Source organism: Lagopus muta, chromosome 3 (genome assembly GCF_023343835.1).
Source record: "Lagopus muta isolate bLagMut1 chromosome 3, bLagMut1 primary, whole genome shotgun sequence".
Taxonomy (NCBI): Eukaryota; Metazoa; Chordata; class Aves; order Galliformes; family Phasianidae; genus Lagopus; species Lagopus muta.
In genome coordinates, this window is record NC_064435.1 from 90472542 (window position 1) to 90495196 (window position 22655).

Below are 22655 nucleotides of genomic sequence, written 5' to 3' on the forward strand. Positions count from 1 at the left end.
CACTTATTTTTGTTCCATCTGTCAGACTGTGTTGTTCAAGGCAAAAGCTTCCTGGTGCTTGCACTTAATAGCATTTAAATGTCACTTGTACACTGTTGGAGTGTCTTAACAATACTGATTTTATTAATAATGAGAATTCTGGGTGATAGTCAAAGAAAACTCAGTTTTTAGTTTTTTCACATAAACCATTTATGCTTAAAACAATAAAACTTTTCTGATTGTGTGGTTTTTTACTTTGCAGACCACTGGTCTGCCTTTTAAAGTATCTGTAGCTTTGCAAGACAAATATTAGAAATTTGAATGCAAGATTATTTGGTACTTTTGTGTTATACAATAGATGACAGCTGGTAAGCATTAAATAAAAAGCATATTACCCTGAAAGAACAAGGAACATGAATTTAAGACCACCTAAACTTCTTGACAAGTGTCTCTGAAGCGAAGGTGTATAAATTACAACTGATAGAGCACAATAGCATTACTTGATAGAGCACATTTTCAGCTACAAAGCAGTTTTTCAGCAGTCACCACCATTTTCACCAGCAGTGAACAAGAGAGTGCTCATAACAATGTGCATAGCTGTCCAGGAAGTGGCCTGTCCTTTGTGTCCCTGTCACCACTGCTGAAATGCATTGCCCACTGCCTCACTGTGGCAGCATTCACTGGTCTCAATAAATGTTCTGCAAGCATTAATGAATGTCAGTGGGTGCATTTTTCCTGCATGGATGAATTCAGTGGCACACCTTTGTTTCATACACACTTCCAAGCTATGTGCTATTTTGGCAGACTGCCCTTCTGCTGCCATCCCTCATAAAATCATAGAGTCCTTACAGTTGGAAGGGACCTTAAAAGGTCATCTGGTGCAACTCCCCTAAAATGAACAGGGGCATCCACAGCTTGGTCAGGTTGCTCGGGCTCTGGTCCAGCCTCACCATTGAAGTCTCCAAAGAGGAGGCAGCACAGAAACAAAATGTTATGGAATATTGGTGGGAAGATTCAACCTCTACTGCTATACCACCAACATCTGCCTCTGCTGTTATAGGCCAGCATAATAAAATAGGTTGCTTTTGGAGCTGCCCTTGTTGATTATAATAGAGCTGCCAGGTATGATATTCAAACATGAAGCATTCCGACATACTTTATTAAAAACAGGTTAATACTAAAATTTTCATTATGTGGGGAAGATTTAAATAGAAACATCAAATCACATATGATATCAGTAAGCAAAACTGCTTTTTTGTTGCTTGTTATTTTACTGATTCACCACCTTCTCAATGAGCCCATGGTAATTGTGACAGAGGAGAAAATCTGTACACAAAGAGACCAAGGAGCATTGAACCCATGTGTGTGTGTGGAGTGTGTGACTAGAAATCAAGTCAGAAATTTGAAATGAGAAAACACTGTGATGCCAAAGAAAGAAGAACTTGCTGTTGTTTCTTATATTTTCTATGACTGACCAGAAGAAAAGAGACTGATGTGCAGTGCATGTTATCCCTTAAATCTCATGTACTGAGGAGTGACATAGTGATGTTTTTACAGAACAAAATATTTTCTTTCGAAGTGCAAGTCCGGATCTCCTAGTACACACTTTCATTGTGTTGTAGGAAAGTGTAATTATGCACATGCATCATGTCATAATATCTTTTCTCACAGCATCTTAGAAGTCTTACTAGATGTTCTTAAAGGTATGGAAGGTAATGTCCTGATTCTCAAGTAATTGTTCATAAATGGCAAATAAGTGTTGATAAGAATATACATAAGAAGCTATTCCATTAGGTGAGGCAAAAATTACAAAACAAGAAGTTTTTTATAAACAAGAAAAGGATAACTATTGTTAGCTAACATATTTGGAATAAAATTTGTGATGCTAATCTTTTTTGTGTTTAACATCTTGCTGCTAAATCATACAGGTGCCATAGAGTATGTCAAAGTAGCTCAGTCACGAGGTCTCCATCTCTTCTAGGAAGTTTTATGTGGCCTTCCATGTAAACTTGCAGAGAAGGGATGGATCTTAGTTGACCATATCTTACTACATTTGTATTTTGTTTAATGACAGGATAAGGTGATAATGGATGAAAAATGAATGCAATGTTGCAAAAGTAAGCTGTACAGTGGAGAGCAACCTTATGGAACTGAAAAGCTGTTTACTAATAAGGAGGAAGTTCCTTCAGTGTTCTAAGTGAGGAATGATTCTTTTCAGGAGACTCAAATTTGATTATAGCAGCTGTTCTCAGTGAAGAGCCAAGGCTTCAAGCTTTTTTCCTCACAATTGCTTTTTTCATACTGTAACTGGTAGACTTTACTAGAGGCTGCTAATTGTTGTGTTTGCAGATCAGTAACGTTGGATGAGCAGAACTCCACAGCACAGTGAGCAGGAAGCACTCATTACAGATATACTTCTGTTCTAGTGTAAAGGTCTGACTTTTTCTGCAAGTCAGAAATCTGGTTGCTCCCTAAACCAGAAGAGCTGTCTGTGGGTAGAGAAAAAAGGGAACACCTCCCTCACAGAAATATCATGGAGTCACGCAGTGTCTGAAGCTGGAAGGGATCCGTGAGGATCACTGGGTGCAACTCCTTTCCAAATGTGCCACAGGGTATTTAGAAAAGATAAGATACATTTTACAGAACACAATTGGAGAAAGATGATTGCTTTTCAAGTACTTCTGCTGCGGAAGAACAAAGCAGCAATGGGTGGAGTCTTGGTTATTGTTAATGCTGTTGTATTAGAAAGGCACAGTGAAATGTTTTATTCTCATTTGCTAGTGAAGAAGCTGGTTTTGTTTTATGTTGTGGACTCTATTTGTTTTGCAGACAAGCATAACGTCTGAATCTCAGCTTACAAAGGTGACCGAATGAATAATTGAAAGAAATAAAACTATTGTTTTATATGTTATTCCTACTCTTGGTTCTTATAGTAATTATAATTTATGTCAAGAAAACAATATAAGTAAAATACAGTTCCATTTTTAAAATAACTTTGTGTAGAAAGCCAGACTATCAACGCTGATATTTTTTTATAGCTATTCAGTTTGAAAATCAACAGTTTTTGAGCTGGTGTTTTTTTAGATTCTCTTGCACTGTCCTTGTATGCTGATTGTCAAGAATTCTGCTTTATACACTTTTCCTTTCTTTTTGTTCCAGTCCTTTATGCTGTGTATGCTGTTGCTTGATCCAGTGCTCAATTTATTGTGATAAAATTATAAATAAACCTTTTTTCTGGTTTTTGTGTTTACCACATTATTTTTTTTACTTGTACTATTCATTCATCCAAACTCTAAGTAGTGAAATTCCACCTTCCCCCCAGCTCCCTGCGAAAGACATCATAAGTTACGTGCTATGTAAAATTATACAAATATTTCATGGAGGTATTTATATACAGAATATTTTTATTATCTCTGTATATGCATCTATATAATATATGTAGGTGTTATATATGGAAATATTATATGTGTGGATTATAATGTATATTCATGTATTTATAAACTTGTAGAGAACTTTATACATTTTTATCTCTGCTATTGCAGTACTTTTCCAGTTCCTTCTTCAGAAGCTACAGCTTTTATGCTGTAGAAATTGTAGTGAGGGCAGTCAGTCATTTCTTCTAATCGTTTTCCTCTGCATCTAGTCCTTTTACTTGCCTGCAGAAATTGTAACTTCTTTTTCTTCAAATTTCTCTCCTATTTTCTGATGAACTAGTCCTTTTTTTCCCCAATTTTCCCCTGTAATTTGATATTTACACTTTAGGTGCTGTTCTGTTTGGTCTTTCGCAACTGATCCATTTCTTGCTGTGAATCACCTTGCAGATTGGTTCTGAAACTACTGCCTTAACTCCATGACCTGTTAAACTGTGGTAGAAAGTATTATTATTATTATTTTACTGAACAAACTTACATTCTTTTACTACTCATCTAATTCTAACCTCATTGTAGAGTTCTGCTTTGATTGTCAAAAAATTTTACTGAGCAGTGAGTGAGTCACCCAGGCACATTTGTTGTCTCCTCAGGTTTTGTTTGCCTTTATTTTTGCTGAGTTTTGCGGAGATGCAGTATTGCAAGGAAGTGACAGACCATTCAAAGCTTGTGATTAACTGTCCTGCTATTTGCAGCTTCCATAGTTACCTACAAAACCAGTCTTTCTGATAGGTCTGATGTGTGGATTTTTGAACTACCCATCCTGCTGGGTTTGGGTCTTCCTAGAATATGACTGTATTGAGGGCAGAGATAAAATAGCTCTGCCTCACTTTGGTTTCCTTACTTCATAACTAATTGGTTGCTCTGAAAGCTTATCATAAATACCCTAAGGATTCTGCTTCAGATTTTTTTGCTGTGTGAATACAAGTGTTTGCCTATAGCCATAAAAATAACTGCAGCCAGCTTCTGATATTATTTCTTTTTCTATAAGAGCTTTCTTTGCCTTTGGAATTTTAGTAGAATTCTGTCTTTATGCTTCCTTCTCATTTCCTCGACCCTTCAGTGTTGTTATGCTTCTGTTTTGCTACTGTCTTCACTAGAAATTAAAAAGATACATTGAAAGAGAGATTGTAGAACTCAGCCTCTTTTATCAAGTGTAAAATGCAACAAACTGATGTGTATGTAAAAAGTGTATTTAAAAGTGTATGTAAAAATTAGATTAATACTGAATTCTAGCAGAAGGCATCTCAACATTAAAATAGGGAGTCATCATAGACAATTTATTCAGAAAGAAGTTATTTAACCAACACCTGATTTTGCTCAAGTTTTAAGTATTAGTATTTAGAAGTTTTGTTTTCATAGCTCTGTGCTACCACAGTAAGAAGTTCAACTCCCAACTGCTAGAAGATGAAACTGTTGTTCTGTCTGGTTTGATTTACAGCCCTCTGCTATCATTTACCATTGATCTTGTAGGCGCAGAAGTACTGCTTGGAATTTGCAGTTATTTGATGTCACTTTTTCCCCATCTCATTTCTATTGCTTCTCATTTCTACTACTGCGTTAAAGTTCCTAATAGGCTCCTGATTTCTATTGCATTTCATGTAAAATAGGTATTAAAACTTCACTGTCCTGCTAAAAGAACATAGTTTGGGATAAAGCAGAATGGGATCTTGGAAGTAAAGGAAGGGTTGGAAAGATAATGGGATCAAATGAAGAATTATGGGGATGTATGAAAACAAGCCATCTGTCCTCTAGGGAGACTTTTCATATTCCACAGAGCAGGCCAAACTGTTCCATGTAATTCACTGTTTCTCCAGGGGAAGAACGTCTTTTGGCAGCATTGCCTCTGTGCTCTGAAGAGAAATCCAAGTGCTAACAGAAGTGCTCATTCTGGCAAAACTAGGATGATCAGCAGCATTTTGAAGATGCGTGTGTCTCAGGGCTAGCTGTGTTGCAAATGTGGCTTCAGATGCTTTAGAAATAAATGATGATAGAATTAAAAGCCACCATCTTCTGCATTTTCTGTCTGTTACACAGATTTGCTTGAAAATTTACAAACCACATACAGTATACTTAACTACACTGTACAGTTTGTGTCCTGTAGTTCAGAAATAACGTGCAAGTGCAAACAGCTAATTCTTTCCATTTTGTAACAAATAATTCATCTTCATACGGATCACTCAAGGAGATACCAATCCCAAAACATGTTTTGTGTTTAAAAAAAAAAAAACAAAAAAGCCAAAGCAGCCCTGAACACTGAATTGGTTTGATTCTTAGGGACACTTCTGAGTACACTGGAGTTGCAGGATGCTAGCAGTATAACTCAAGATATTCAAAAACTAATAATAAAAGGCATCATGTACATTTTATAACTTCTTTTTAACACTTCTGTCCTATCATATCTCAATTACACATGTACAGTTTGAGATACTCTACAAGAAATCATTTCAGGTCATGTTTGAATTGTAGACATACTAGCCTGACCAGAAACATTGAGACTCTGTTATTCAGTTCATTGGAAGAGCAGTAAAATAAATGTAGTGCAGCAGAAGCTAGGTATGTGTCGCTTAAATATTAATGTTTGGGTTTTTTTAGCCTATCAATTTCTTTGAATGAAGGGCTTCAATCTCTTTTCAGAATAGGAATTCTGAAAGATGAAAATGGTTGTCCTGATATTTTTTAGCACAGTTGGCTGTTTCGTTACATTACTTAAGTGTGCAGTTTGGATGCCATCCTAATTTAAGTGGCTTCTAAGGATCATCCCTTATTGATTATTTTCATAAGCAGTCATTTTTCAAAATTGGCTGTATTTATGTAGCTCACACGTGCATTTTTAAATGCTTTTCAGTGAAATACAACATGAAAGTTAGTATAACTTACTGCTTCTACAGATTAAGTGACGTTCTTGACTTGCAAGAAATGTCATCCTTGTGAAGTGTGAAATAAAAAAGACAGCAATAGCTGGAGTGCTAGTTTGGCTAAATCATTTGTACAAAGTATTTTAAATAAATATACAATGTCAGTTTGTGAAACATCTGTGACAAACATCTTTCTGGAGAAACACTGCTTTAGTAATGAAGCTCTGCAGTTTTAAATACTGGTCTTGCTGGAAAGTAGTTTGTTCAGAGCTGTACGTCTCTGCTGTCCTCTCACTGTCAGTTGCTGGATGTTTGTACACTGGTTGCCTTCTTAGTAAAGGTCTCTGATCTCATCCCAGAAACTGTAATACCAATGGAAAACCAACTGTTGATCTGAGAATCTAACCGATTACTTTGTTTGAAAATCACTTTATCCAAGCATAGCACAGACTTTTAAAACCAGTTTGTTGTCAACTCAAGCAGCATTACAACAGTCAGGTAGGAGCAGCTTTGACTACACCTTGTGGAAAGATGATTAAACCCCCAAATCCATCTGTTTTGAAGATTATTGCTACATTTTCTATCTTTCTGAAGTCATCAGGAAGAGCTCCCTGAGAGTCACCTACGTGTTTGTTGAAGTTGCATTTGATGCTATTGAGCATCTTCACTGTTACTGGGTCCTGCATATTGCCTGGCTCTGAATGCTGGGAAAAGAAACGGCATTTTCTTTTGGCTATTAACAAAATTCTGTATTTCCTGTTTTCTCTCCCTCCTTGCTTGCAAGATGTCTCTTGAGATTTTTCCATGAAAAATTATTTCATTTAATTCTGCAATATTTGCAGTAGAGCATTTGCAAGAGTTCAGTTTTTTTTTTTTTGCCTTCTTATTTCTCAGCCTTTATTTACCTTTTAGAATTATCCATTACAAACCAATGTAAACTCTTTCTGAGCATGTTCATATATGGAGTTTTTTGTCTTGATAAAGCAGGTATGGCATTAGTGAGAACCGAGAGAGATATTTCAACTTAGGCTGAGGGAGAAACTGCTTTCTGGAAAATAATAATATCCATAGATAAGTACACTCAGCTTCTTTCCATGTTCTCCTATGGGATCCACACACATTTTCTCACGTTTTCATCTTTTTCTGAAGTCAGTGTTCATGCTGACTAAAAGAGAAGCTCGGCGTCTCATGATCAGATCATGAGCATGATTTGCTTTTAATGTTAATTTCACTAGTTCTGGACATGATGGAGCTAATGGATGTGATTTGGAGAGAGTCTGAAATCTTGTGCTGAGTTTTCAGAAAAGGAAACAACTGCTCAATGAAATGGCTAAATGTTGTCATAGACTTGCCTTTATTAATTAGCATGAGCAGACAAATAGGTTACAGCAGGATTCTTTGCATTTAATTCCATTCATAGTAAGATATTTAGAAATGCACTTTTTTGAAGTTACTTCCAGATATTCCTAAATAGATAAGTATGTGCATAGTCGTTAGCCAGTGTTAAAGAAGCACTTGTGTTAGGCATATAAATACATGCTGTGACTACAAAATACTATCCATTTTGTGGATAAAAGACAACGTTTTTTCCATATTATGCTGCTTATTTACAGCTTCAGTGTTACTATAATTAAGGGTATGTGACTGAATCCTGCATGTGAATATAGATGTATCTGTCAAGTTAAACAGACTAAATATATTTGATTTGAATAGAATGCTACTGGAGCTGTTTCAGAAGTTGCCTTTAAGGTGCTTGTGTGCTTGTGTTTAATTTGAATTTTCATGGAGAAAGTCATTAACTGGAAGCATACTCTTAATGTTTACTTAACTGTCTAATAGTTATGTAATATTGACTATATTAAAGCCTGTTAGAGGACACACTGACTCTTTGCTCTTTGGCAGGTTGATGACATCTTAGGAGAAGGCAGTGATGAAAGTGATAGTGAAAAAAAAAAGCCAGAAGAGAAGGGTGAAAAACCTCAGATTAGTGCAACAGAGGCTACAGGAGTGAAAACGGATCCAAGACCTCGGTCATCGTCGTCATCATTATCATCATCATCAAGTGAAAAAAGCTTAACAGGCAGTGTACCCAGGTATGAGTTCATCAAATGTAAAGAGAAGTGTTAATGATGTTTCATTGTGTTCCAGCATTATTCAGTATGTTTCTTGACCTCGTAGTCTTTGTTGTCAACCCTAGTTTGTAGCTAACTTTTTTTTTGTAAGTATGTGAAATTGTCATGCTTGTTTCTGCAGTGTTTTGGGATTGGTTAAAACTAATGGTTGTAATAACTATCTGTTGAAAACCAGAGTCTCATCTGTTTTGAAAGAACTGAAGATCGCTAAACTGTGCCAATTTTTAAGTAGTCATAATCTCAAATCAGATGTTAGACAGTGTAATCTGCAGTGTTACTTTGAGTGAGGGTTTTTATTCCCAACAGTTTTGAGAAACTATTTTTTTAGTTCTGCCTTATGGAGAGTTTTTCAATGGGAAATTGATAAAAATGAGGTTAAGATGGTTTTATGCTTTAGTCCCTTAAAAACTAAATTAAACCTACTAGTCTCTTTTGCAAGAATGATTTGAATGTCCCACTATAGATTGTTATTAATGACTGTCAGCCAATTTGCAGGTGAACTGAAACTTGATAATTGTCTATTTTAACTATATTGTTTAATGGTTCTCAGTCTGCAGTTTGTAATGGTTCTCGAGTTCTCAAGCTTTTAAGCCTAAGAACACAGAGAAAAACAATGCAGGGAGGACAATATAAGATGGAAGGTCATACGAGTTTTAATTTAGAACTGCAGGGTTGTCATCCTGTACCACCAAGCACTAAAAATGCAAACATGACTTAGAAGTGCACTGAAGTTTTTCTGCTCACTTAACAATTGTTTCTAGTTGTTTATTGAAGCTGAATAGCTGACATAAACTAATAGCTTTCCTTACTGGTGGGTAAAGTGGGTAATGTAGAGACTTTGCTCACTATTGTCTGTGGGTAGATTTCTTTGGCTTAAGAATAAATTCCATAGGTTTCAAGCAAGCAATCATTTATGGATACAAAGCGGACATTAATTTCGAGTAGGAATTCACTTTGTCCATTTTTATTAAACCTTTTAAAAACTTTTCAGGTTAGGACTTAAGTGATTTATATTATTTTGACTTTTGTGATCCAGTGATAAATCAGAGGCATTGGCTTACAGATCAAAGCAAGCATCACAATCCAAGTAAAAGTTATTGGATTCCACACAATAAGAGCTAGTCATGAGTTTCAGTTATGTTCTACCACACAAATGATATGTGAGAGAAACAGAAAAATACCACATAATTTGTTACAGCAGTACTCGTCAGGAAGTTTTGGTTGCGCTGTGTCAGGGGTTCTCGGAAAATGAGCTACGTGGGGAAATTTGCACAAACCATTTAGTTCATCATTGATATTGCTAATAATGCACATTGTTTAAAAAAAAAAAAGTCTGTTAGGCATAAGAAAGGTATGAAAGTTCAGTCCATTTCATATAGTTAAATTGGAGTTGTAAAAAATTGCCTCCTGAGTGGAGTTTGGAAGAAGAAAGACAACCCAACGACGAATATTGTTAGAACTCCGTTTGAAGTAGCAAGACTTGGTGGCATATCTCTGTTAACTTATCTGAAAAGAAGAAAAAAGAACATGCTAAGGATTATTTTCTAATACTTTTCCTCGTGTTTGGTTTACGAAGAGCAAGTACATTTGTAATTAACTTCTGCTGTACTTAGGACAGCTTGTAAGTGAGCGTGGATACGCTTCTGCACTCAAAACAGTGCAAAGCCATGTCTGTATCTAGTAGTGTTGCTGCTAGAATAAAGTTTGCTTTGAGAGGCTTCCTATGTAGGTTTTCTATTTTTGACCTTTCTGCTTTTTAAGAAGACCACTGTCATTTTGTTAAGTTGCATCCAAGATTGAACCTGAATGGAGTGCTAGCAAACATATGCACAAAGTGCAAGTTCAGATGCTGACTCAGTGTCCACAAGTAAGGAAATACTGCATGATTCTGTCATCCTAGTTACATTTTTAGTTTTAAGTTTTACATTGATGTCTTCATGGTCAATTGGTGTTATAGGTGCTAATGATATACTGTGCAAGAGGGATAATGTAAAAACAGTTGTTATAGAGTAGGATTAAAACCCCCAAGAGCTTAGTCCACTACACAGAAATACTACCTCCTGGCTAAAAATGAAGCACTATGCAAGTTCTGGCAAGCTTAAAACTTCTGTTCTGAAAACTGGTGTCCTTGGGGTGCGAGGCTGTAATTTTCATTTTTTTCTGCTCAGTTACATAGCCTGGAGTTGCAACTTATTTGTTGCTATGAGCACCGTTACCTCTTGCCATGTTAAGTAAACAAAGGGTTCATGTTGTAGGGGCCAGTACCAACTATTCCCAGTTATTTAAAGGCCTTGAACTGGCCTTTTATTTCACATCTCCCGTGATCGCTCTTGTGTTCATATTTTAGCTATTGATGTCTCCAGAATATATAAAATAAAAATTATATTTTTACATGAAGAAAAATATTTTCCATGATCCAGTACTTCCATATTGTAGCTCATCTTGTTCCTACAAGAGATGCAGCCTGCAGAGACTGTAGATCCCTTGTAAGTAATGCTCCACTTATACCTTGTCAGTAGTTACTGACATGGAGACTGTAGCATTTATTATAGAAATCTAGCCCTTCTATTATTATTATTAGACTGGCATTAGCCAGGCTTTGGTCTGGAAATCTACAGAATATCATTACAGTTTCCCTGACTCATATGACACATCGAAAGTTCTCATATTGATGGCAAATGGGGTGATTTTTGTTTTCTTTTAGTCCCTGCTTCTTAGATAAGTCAATGAAATGCTTGCATTTATCTCACAAATGTCATGTTAAAGGGATACTGCATAGACCAAGCAGTCTTGTCTGATTTAAAAATAACATAGCTCATATCAATCATGTTTGATCTGCCTCTTGCAATTATGAACTGCATAGCAATAAAACACATCTTCAAGTTACTTTTATTTAGAAAATCAAAGCGAGGTAAATGAGTTTCTATTCTTAAATCTTCCTGATCTTTATGCAGTTTGTGTTATTCTGAGCTGTTGCTTGTAGAAGGTATTCTGGAATAGAGGAACTGCTTTTAGAGCTTTGATCCACTGTTTGTTGAAGCAGACAGGTGCCTGACTTCAGCAAGCAATGTCAGAAGAATATATTTGGTAGAATGGACAGGAGTGTGAAACAATCTTGTTAAGAAAACTTGCCAAGTGAAATGTGTATGGTGAGATTTTTGCCTGGTTTAGTTTCTAGATTCTGGAAATCTGCAATGGGAAGTGATGCCCTGAACAGCAAATACAATTGTTGCCATGTGCTTGCCTTCCTACTAATGCAGAATAGATTTTGGAAATAGTTAATGAAAAGCTTCAATGAAGCAGCTGATCTTATTTAGACTCAGCATGCATCAGACCTTTTGTAATACGCTCACTGAGGTGGTCCCAAGAGCTGTGGTTCAGTGATGAGACTCAGGAGATCAGGTTAATGCTTGGACTTGATAATCTGAAGGTCTCTTCAAACCTAGGTTGATCCTGTGATTTCTCATTTCATTATCAGGAGCTTTGTGCTGTGTCTTTTTTAAAAACTTCTGGTTGTTGTCAAATCACAGTACCAAGTCCTGTGTTTCTGCAGTGTTTCCTTCAAGTAATTTCAGCTTCTGTAGAACATCTGTGAAGCCTAATTGTTCTGCTGACTCGGTTTTGGAATAGAAGATTCACTACTTTGTGCATTTGGAACATGGTTTTTTTTGTTTTTTTTTCTTAAGAGGGAAGTATGATAACTAAATAGAAGAAATCTAATAACCAGAAGTAATATCTGATTCATTAGCAACATTGTTTTCTTGCAAAAATTAAGCTTCCTTTATAGAAGCATACATCAATGAAATGTTTCCTTTAGCAAAATTTCTTGCTGGTAATTTCTGCATCAGTCCAGAGTAGCTGATATTCCTGACTGATAGTGAAAACATGCTTCTAAGAATCAAGTATCTAAGAATCAAGTACTTTTTATGCTTTGAGAGTAGTTTATTTTCTGAAATGCTTTCTTCTATTTTGCGTATAGATTATGAGTTTCTGTGCTTATGTTACAATTCAGGAAAAAAGTGCAAGGGCTGTCTTGAAAGTAATCTCCTGTGTTATTATTTTGACCCGTGAGATGAGAGGTGAGCATTAGCAGCATGGCAGCACAGGTTGAACCTTTCTATAAGTATTCTGTTACAATCTGTGGCAATGCAGCAGGTGGCAGCAGAGGGACAGTCTGACAACATGGCATCTGGCATGTAAGAAGCAAAGGCATGTCCCTGAATTCCTCCATGCAGAAAAAATGGCACCAATTGGCATTCATCAATACTTGCTGAACATTTATGGAGACCAAATGATGGATGTGAGCACAAGGAACTGGTGGGTGGTGTGTTTCTGCAGTGCTGACAGCAACTGTGGGTCACCTCTGCTGGTGCAGAATTGTACAGTGCAGCATGCATACCGTTGTTCAAGAATGGCAAAATTGCACAGCTAATGATGGTGACCATGCTGAAAAAATGTTCTGTAGCTTAGAATTTGCTCTCTCAAATAGCATGATTGTACTCTTTTGTATCTGCTGTAGTTTCCGTGACAATAAATAGGAAGCGTTACTTCTGGAGTGACGTATGTATTTTAAGTTACTTGCTAGCTAGCATGGTAGTCATCTGAAGTATTTCCAAGAGAGTCTAGATTTCTAAAAGGAAAGGGTTTTTTTGCACTTCCTTCAGAATGTCTTTGCTTCTTTTATGTGATTTCTTTTTCCAACTATAAAAGCAGTTTCTTTTAATAGCCACTGTGCTAGAAGATGGAAATGACACTTTCTTGCTTGCTTTCTTTCTTGCTGCCAAAAAAATTTCCTGCAAACTCTTCTAAAAAGTCTTGTTTGACACATCTCATGCTAATTGAGCCAGTGTATTTGCTGCTGTTCCTATAACTTTCTTTCAGCTCCCACTCTGGAGACATTCTACTTTTACAGTCTTTGGTCTTAAGCTTCCACATATCAGTGCTTCTCAGACAGTAATCCTTATGTTAGTAATTCATACTTCTCTGATTTATTTTCTTTTAATGCTCTATTTCTATTCAAAATGCTTTATAGGACTAACTGTTATTAGCATATGGTGTAAATCTTGTTGAGAATTAAGGTATTTTCAACAGCACGTCTCAAATGTAGTTGACAAATTGTGGGATTTTAAACATTTTGCCAAGGAATGTGAGTCTTGTGTTTTTATCATCTGTGTAACTCACTGAATTGAGTGAAGTCTTAGTGTTACTACACTGTATAGTCTTCCAGAATCCTTCTCTGAATGATGCATATAGTGTTGGTTTAATCTTTATGATATGGAAAAGATATGAATTTTTAAACATTTGTGCCTTCAGTTCATCTTTTCTTGCCTCCTGTATCATTTGCTGCATCAGCGTAGCTCACTTAATCATCAGGCAGTTTGATAAAGAACCTGCCTGCTGAGATACACAAAAGGATAATATTAACTTTTAAGAATGATCTTTAATTGCTTCTTTGCCCTAGATTTTTATTTAAAGGGGCAGGTAACTGCAAAATGAAAATCAGTACTCCTGTCTTTTGTCAACTCTTGAACATTCAATAAAACATTAGGATTCTCTCTCTCTAGAATTAAGCATAAAGTAAGCAATTATTCCCTATTGTAGGTAATAGGAACATATTGTTGAAAGAAAAATTCAACGTTGTTTTGCTCTCATTTATATATATTCCTTCAGACATCTAACCTGAATCTTTTTGGTGTGTGGTTGTTCTCAACAACAATTTTTTCTTGCAGAATTTAGTCACACCTAATAGGTAAGTCCTTTTGTAAGTTTTGCATTCAGATTTCCCACTTTGAGAAGTGCAATTAAGTATTGGAGTTGGGTCAATCAGTGATTTTTTAAGACTACACTTATTTTGGCTGTTGGCCTTTCATGGCAATGGCTGTGGGATTATGGAGGAAAATGTTTCAGCTTAAAAAATGTGTTCCCACCAAGCTGTTACATCTGTCTTTGCATTGCAGAAACAACATTTCAGTTAGACGCTTGTGAATTAGTCTGAGTTTTGAAGCTTATTTCAATGCCTTGAATTCTCTGCATGGAATTAAGGGAGCTGGAAAGCTTCAGGAAGCAAATATAGCCCATTTGTTGATACTGCCAGTGAGATCATGCATCCACAATCAAGCAAAATATTCATTACTACTGTTGCTTGCTATAGTTTGGTAAAGAAATGCCGTTTCCGTACTTGAATGCTACAAGGCCCACTGATCCATTTTAAGAAGGTTCCTCACCAAACCCACCACTGAAAGCAAGGTGTAGTCACTGAGTAGGGAAAGAAAAAAAACAAAACAAAAAACAAAAACAAATGCAGTCCTAAGCTGTTCAGAATTGAAGATCCCTGATAAGCAACCACCTCCTCTCCTCATTATCAGGAGTGTTGATTCACTTGTTAGCGCCTGTCATTTTGGATGTATTTTCCTGGAAATTCCTATTCTTAAGGTAGGGCAAGCAGAGGAAGCATGTGTTTCTATATGCTATGGCTCCAATTTTATAGGTAGTTGTATTTCTAAAGTTTAAAGTTGTTGGGAAAGCTTTGCATTTTACACAGAACAGCCAGGTTTGTGTATGTAGTTACTAACATGATCAGTCTGATTTTCTGAAGACTTCAAAAACTAGAAGAAGAAAACATGTTTCAGGTAATGAGAAAATAATTAATACTTTTTATGCAATGAAAAACATTGCTCAAAAGTTTCTCAAGCTTATCACAGGTGCTTTTCTGGCTTCAAACTTAACTGATGCTGGTAATGCAACGTGTGAACTAGTGTGTTTTGAGTCAGTGGAGTGCTTCTGTTAAGAGTAGAAATTCAAAAGGATATTTTCAGTTCTCAAGAATTGAAACTTCTACCACCTTCTTCTTCGACACAGGTGTGTATTGCAGTGTGTGTGTGCCCACCTGGAAGATAACGCGTGCTTCCTTGTGGCACGAATTAATCTTAATATAACAGTAGTTCTCATCATTCAGACAAGGGAAGAGGACAGTTACAGGAATGAATGCATTTTTAACAATTATGAAGCAAACATTCTTTGTATGTAGTGGATACAGGCAATTAAAAGTTACCACAGCTTCATGTAGTCTTTTTTCTAGAAAATGCAATGAAACATTCCAGACTGAAATCCAGGATCAGCTTCTAAAACAAGTGCTCTCACTGGCAGTGTATCTTATTCTTTTCACACAAGCAGGATGTTCTGCAGAGTTTTAAGGTCACTTCTGTTTGGAAGTGATTGTGAAGACTAAGAAGGAAGAGGCCTCTCTGGGCATGCAAAACATGATTTGTTTCTGTACTTAGTGTTCAGTATTGAATGAATATGCACTGTAAACATTGCTTCCATTTGGGAATATTTTTACTTGAAAGCTCTTATGTTATTCAAAATTTCTACGTGACAAAATCAATGCTGTGGGTAATAAGTGTTTTCTAGGGTGAGCACGGTATCACTGTCCTCACCCCAGCTATTCACACTATTTTTGACTACTGTTCTCAGAATAATAGTCTTAATTATCCTTAATTAGGCTTGTAGTAAAATACTTACAGCTATAAAACTGTCAAAATATTTCTTGGTCTGCATGCAATTATGTCTTGTTATGATGAATTCAAGTAGTGTGAGGAGGTAGATAGTGGAGGATTGCTGCATAATTATTTAACTTCAGCCTGTTACAATATTTTTTTCATGTGATACAAAGACCTGAAATACCTGTCCAAACTTTTTGCAGTTGCATCAAATAGAGATCATGATACAGTCATACCTACTAGCATGTTAGCTTTCTGGTCCTTCCAGACCTACCTTAAAAGATTTAAAAGGCAAAGTGGACAGAAAGGAGACTTCAGACTTTGATTGAAGACATTTTTCTTTTCAGAAGTGGTCTTCAGGTAAATATTTTCAGTTAGAATCAGTGACACTGAATTGCCCAATGATTCTTTCTGACATAAGTCCACTCCAGTTGCTTGTGTCTTTGACAGACAAACTGCTCGAGCTGGAACACTTCTAGATTTGCTCCACACCTCACACTTCTTTGCTTCTGGAAGAGTTCAGTAAGAATGGTTTCCCCACTTAAGCTGAGGGGAAAATGTTCTGTTAAGAAAAAAGGAGGGGGAAGTGGATCAGATGATGGGGTATCATTATTTGAAAAGAATCATTTGGTTACCCTTGATTTTAGGGTACTGGATCTCAGGTAATGGGTGGCCATGGCCTGTGAATGTGTGTTTTTTAGTCCTTCTATTCTGTGGAAAGTAGAATTGATTGGAGTGAAATACTGTCCAAACCTTTAAGTGATTTTAATTAGAGATCTTTATGATAAAACTCCAGTATATACTGGTGGGTTACTTCACTGGTGTGTATTTACTCATTTATTTGAAAATCATTTTCGTTTTTTAGCAGGAGGGTTTCAACAGTTTTGGACAGTAATTAAAAATGTCTAGAAGATCACTGTCAAAATCAGTTATACTGGATTCGTTTTATGACTGTGAGTGCAGAATTCTTTTTTAAATGGAAGAAAGAATCGAGCTGGAAATCCTAGTCTTAAAATTTCCTCCTAGCAGCATACTTCTGTTCTCTACCCCACTCACGCTCTCCAAACTAGGTACTTTTTTCTTTCTTTTAAGGATGCCATTTGACCACAAATATACTTAGGAAAACTTATTCTGTGTTCTTACCAGCAACTGTATAGAATTGTTCATGTTTCAATTGCAACTGTAAGCAGTGTTGCAGTTTGCTAATCCAGATCAGTTTGAAGGATTGTTCTCTGGATTTAACTCATTTCAAGCTTTTCCTTGGTTTTACATGTCAGTGGTTTCTTACATCTGATCTTTCTGTGTATGCTTAATTCTTTAGTACCACAGCAGTGTAACAAGAATGATTGAGGAGTTTTGTCTCCTCAGTAACAAGGTAAAGCACTTCTGTCTTTTCTTACAAAATGCTGTTATGCCAAAACTCGTTGTGGGGAGACCTCATGTGGCCTTCCAGTGCTTGAAGGGAGCGTAGAAACAGGAGGGAGGATGGCCATTTACAAGGGTGGACAGTGATAGGACAAGGGGAATGGTTTAAACTGAGACAGGGGAGGTTTAGGTTGGATATTAGGAGGAAGTTTTTCCCCCAGAGGTGGTGAGGCACTGGAACAGGTTGCCCACGGAGGCTGTGGATGCCCCATCCCTGGAGGCATTCAAGGCCAGGCTGGATGTGGCTCTGGGCAGCCTGGGCTGCTGGTTGGTGACCTGCACACAGCTGGGGGTTGGAACTGGGTGAGCATTGTGCTCCTTTGCAACCCAGGCCGTTCTGTGATTCCAGGATTCTGTGATTTAAGGTTTTTTAATCTGTCTTCTTAATCTGTCCCTTCTGATTACTGGAGAAAAATGGGAGATCTAGTGTGAATTTTACCCTGAAGAGTGTCAGCTGCAGGCAGTGCGTGAATCTGGGTATTTCTCAGAGGAGAAGGCTGGGACAGAAGTGAACTCAAAACAACCCTTGGGTGTATTTTTCACCATGGTGTTAGATTATACTGTCAGAGCAAAACTACTCATTGCTTCTGTAGCAACAAGAAGAAATGTAAGGATTTTTTATTACACCTGGCTGGGAAGACAAGTTATATCTTGACCACTCACTGCTCTTGTAGTCTCATAACAGAAAATATACATTGTGTTCTAGGAAAGCCTCAGTAAGGGCAAGTAATTTAGTTAAGGAAGGCAAAGGAGTGCGTCCTCTGGGAGCAGATTACAGGGATTTCTTTGCCAGCCTAATATTCCTCCATTCTTCTATTAGGAAATATGTGTCGTCTAAAAAAGATCTTGAGCAGAGTTATCTAAAATTTTCACTCTGAATAGGTCTGTTGGGCTCAATGGCGGGAGTTGATGGCATAAAGATCCCCCTGACTCACTGCATCCCTGTGCTATCCCTGCCACCTACTCAGGCAGTAATCAGCCTCTGGCTGTTTTTTGAGCTCTGTGCACTTCTGTTTAAAGTACGGTTTTGTTCTGCACCTTTTTTCCTTATCTGGGCAGAAAAACTGTTTTGCTTTTTCTCGTTTGTTTCTAGGTTTGTTTTGGTGTGTGTTTGTTTTTTAAGGAGAATGAAGAACACAAACTTGGTGAAAGTCAGTGATGTATTCTGTCTTCAGATTGAAATTTCAGGTGGCTTAGTGAGTTAAATGCATATTTCCATGCCCAATTTATAGAATTCCCCCCCACACACACACCATGGAAATGATGAATGATCTTGCTACTTACTGTTCCCTTTATTTTCTCTTCCTAAAATGTATGTGCTGAGGCAGTTTGCCCAAACTGGGTATGCTTTCAAATCTTCTGAAGTTATCTAAAATAAATGCATACAGAAATTAGTTTGAAAATAGTCTTTGTTAAAGGCTTTAAAAAGGCTTGTTAAAGGCTTTTGTTAAAGGTTTTAATACTCTGCTATTTCAAGGCTACTACACTGATTGTAAGTCCTATGAAAAAATAATTTAAAAATCTCTTTGTCCTTCGAGATTGAATCATGTAGCTCTTTTACACGCTCATATTTGCAATAACAGTATTTGTAAAATAGTAACAATATTCTGCTTGGTAGTCATGCCTGGACTATGTCTTATACTTACCTCATTCGTTTCTCCTTTCTTTGTTAGACACACAAAAGGATTTGTAATGCTTCATAAATCTCTTTACAAAGGATTCAAAACTGATTTATGAGAAAAGATTATACCAAATTAGCTGTGCTGTGTTGTTCACAATCTTCCTACAAACTTTTGGTAACAGAAAGGCAGTATTCTCTGGAAGTCTTCTTTTGACAAATATTAGTTTTTTCTGCTTTTTTTTCAATATTAAAGTAGATTTCCAATCTGCTATAATGAGTGCCTTGTAAAAGTAGAGGAGTTTTTCTCTTCGAGAAGTCACAGAATCGCTTTGGTTGGAGAAGACTTCAAAGATGATTTAGTTTCAAGCTCCCCTGCCATGGGCAGAGTTACCATCCACTAGATCAGGCTGTCCAGGACCCCATCCAGCCTGGCTTTGGACACCTCCAAGGTTGGGGCATTCACAACTTCCCTGGGCAGCCTGTTCCAGTGCCTCACCACCCTCTGAGTAAAGAACTTCTCCCTAATGTCTACCTAATTCTCCCCTCTTTTAATTGAAAACCATTTTCTCTTGTTCTATCACTATCAAAACACGTAGAAAGTCAGTCTCTGTCTTGCTTATGAGTTCCATTCATGTACTGGAAGGGCCACATTGAGAACTCCCCAGAGCCTTGCTTTCTCCAGGCTGAACAAGCCCAGCTCCCACAACCCTTCTTTGTAGGAGAGGTGCTCCAGCCCTCTGATCATCTTTGTGGCCATCCTCTGGTCCTGCTCCAACAGCTCTGTACCTTTCTTGTGCCGGGGGCCCCAGGTGTAGACACAGTACTTCAGATGGGGCTTGTTGAAGACAGAGCAGAGGAGGACAATCACCTCTCTCACACTGCTGGCCACCCCTCTTTTGGTCTTCCAGGCTGAAGGCGTGTTCTTGGCTCATGCCAAGCTTTTCATTCACCAGAACCCTCAAATCCTTCTCCACAGGGCTGCTCGCAATGAGTTCTTCTCTCAGTTTGTACATATATGTGGGATTGCCCCAACCCAAAAGCAACATCCTGCACTTGGCCTTGTTGAATCTCATTAGGTTCTCAAGGGCCCACTTTTCAAGCCTGACCAGGTCCCTTCTTTGTGCTCTTAGACATCTTCGTGAGTGATGCTGGCACTGGGATCAAGTGCACTCTCAGCAAGTTTGTGGATAACACCAAGCTTTGTGGTATGGTTGACATACCCAAGACATGGGATGTCATTCAGAGAGACCTAGACAGGCTTGTGCAGAGGGATCAGGTAAACCTCATGAGGTTCAGTAAATCCATGTGCGAGGTCTTGCATCTGGGTTGTGACAACCCTACCTATTAGTGCAAGCTGGGGGATCTAAGGATGGAGTACAGTTCTGCAGAAAAGGACTTGGGGGTACTGGTGAATGGCAAGCTGGACATGAGGCAGCAGTGTGCCCTCACAGTCCAGAGAACGAATCGTATCCTGGACTGTATCAGAAAAAGTGTGGCCAGCAGGTCGAGGGAGGTGATCCTGCCCCTCTAGTCTGTACTGGTGTAACCTCACCTGGACGTGGAGCTATTAGAACATGTCCAGAGGAGAGCCACAGAAGTGATCCAAGGAATGGAACACACCTCCCCTGCAAGGACAGGTTGAAAGAGCTGGGGCTGTTCAGCCTGGAGAAGCTCCATGGCATCCTGATAGCGGCCTTTCAGTATCTGTAGGGGGGCTATAAGAAAGAAGACACACTCTTTAGCAGGGTCTATGGTAATAGGACAGTGGGAAGCAATTTCCAGCTAAAAGAGGGAGATTAACATTGCACATAAGGAAGAAGTGTTTTTTATAGTAGGGATGATGAGGCACTGGAGCAGGTTGCCCACAGAGGTGTTGGGTGCCCTGTCCTTGGAGGCATTCAAGGTCAGGCTGGACCAGGCTCTGAGCAACCTGATCTAGCTGTAGATGTCCCTGTTCATTGCAGGAGAGTTGGATTCTAGATGACCTTTAAAGGCCCCTTCTAACTCAAAAACTCTATGATTCCTTCTGTTTAATCAGCTGCACCACTCAGCATTAACAGCACGCTTGCTGAGGGTGCACTAAATCCCACTGTCTGTGTCATTGGTAAACATATTGAAGAGCTCTGATCCCAAGACAGATTCCTGGCGAACACCATTCATTACTGATCTCCACCTGGACACAGATCCATTGACTGTAACCCTCTGGCTGCAACCATCCAACCAATTCCTGTGAGTTATCAACTCTTTAGATCCATACCTCTGCAATTTAGAAATAAGAACGTGGTATGGGACCATATCAGAGGCTTTACAGAAACTAGGGTAGACAACATCAGTTGTTTTTCCTTTGTCCACTGATGCTGTCACTCCATATAGAAGGCTACTAGATTGGTCAGGCACAACCTGCCCTTGGTGAAGCCATGCTAGCTCTCTCATATCAACTCCTTCTGTCACGTGTGCCTTAACATAACAGCCAGGAGGGATCTGTTCCATGATCTTCCCAAGCACAGAGGTGAAGCTCACCAGCCTGGAGTTTCCTGGGTCTTCCTTCCTACCTTTCTTTAAAATGGGAGTAATGTTTCCCTTTTTCCATTCACCAAAAAAAAGCTAGGAAGTATACCTATGGTATGTCACATCTAAGGGGTTATCTAGATCTTCTGAAAATGCTGGCTTGAGAAATAGGTATGTAATACATTTTTTTTGGGGGGGTGGGGGTTGGAGCATTGTTTTTTGCCAGTAATAAGTAAAGGTACAGAGGAGGGGTTTTCAACACCTTCATAAACCTGCAGGTGGATGACAAAATGCTGAAAGTAGAGAAGTAGGCAAGGTGTAAGGTGCATAAATGTGTGGTGATATTTTTTGTGTGTTATTTGGAATTAAAGCTTTTTGTCAATAAAAAGTCAGGCATGCCTGACTAAACTGATTGCTGAAGGAGCATTAATTTGTGTTTTAAAACAAAAATAAAAAATTTGAAATAATTAATCTCAACAAATAGAAGTCGGTGTGTGACTTGCCATAAAAAAGACAGTAGTTTTGTAAAAGGATGTTGAATCTAAGCATTTCTTTCCAGTAAGTCCGAGTGGATAACACCAGTTTAAAAAAAAAAAAAAAACTCAAAGTTCTCAGTGAAAAATATTTTTCCTCCTTATTTGCTATTACACGCTATCTAATTGAGCAAACTGTTCCACAGGGGGATTTCTGAGATACAAGCTATCCTAATCTGGTTGGTTTTTAGAGAGAAGTTATCTTTCTATTAATATCTTAAACCTTCAGAGCAGATCTGTGCATCCTCCAGTTTTAGTTTTTATGGTTAGTTTTTTTCTCTGCTGCTATGGTAAAGAATTTTTCTATTCTATCCCTCGTTTAAAGTAATTAAGTTTTATGACCTCATATAGGAAAACTCTCATGGACAAGTCTAGAAATCAGTAATTCATAGTTTAAAATGCTCCAACTGTCATCCATCTCCAAAAAGGAAAAGTTTTGTTGCTGCTCCTTCACCTGCTTTCACTTGTACTGTGCAGAATTTGGACATTTTATATGCTACCAAATCACGTGTTCAACTGCGATTTCATCAGTGTAATAATCCATATTCCAAGTGTCCTAGGATCATTGCCAACATGCATTATAATCAATTATAATATAAAAATATTGTTTTCTTCAGAAAATTATGAGGACTGTTCTGAAAGTAATGTCTGCTGTGTGGGCAACACTTGCCC

At 37.8% G+C, this 22655-nt stretch overlaps 1 protein-coding gene across 1 annotated transcript in view; it reads left to right on the forward strand.

Moving 5' to 3' along the window:
- CTDP1 (CTD phosphatase subunit 1) overlaps positions 1-22655 on the forward strand; it is a 100655-nt gene that overhangs the window by 56761 nt on the left and 21239 nt on the right. Inside the window, exon 12 of the mRNA XM_048939068.1 lies at positions 8168-8358. Within this exon, the coding sequence (XP_048795025.1) occupies positions 8168-8358 (191 nt within the window). The remainder of the gene's footprint in view (positions 1-8167; positions 8359-22655) is intronic.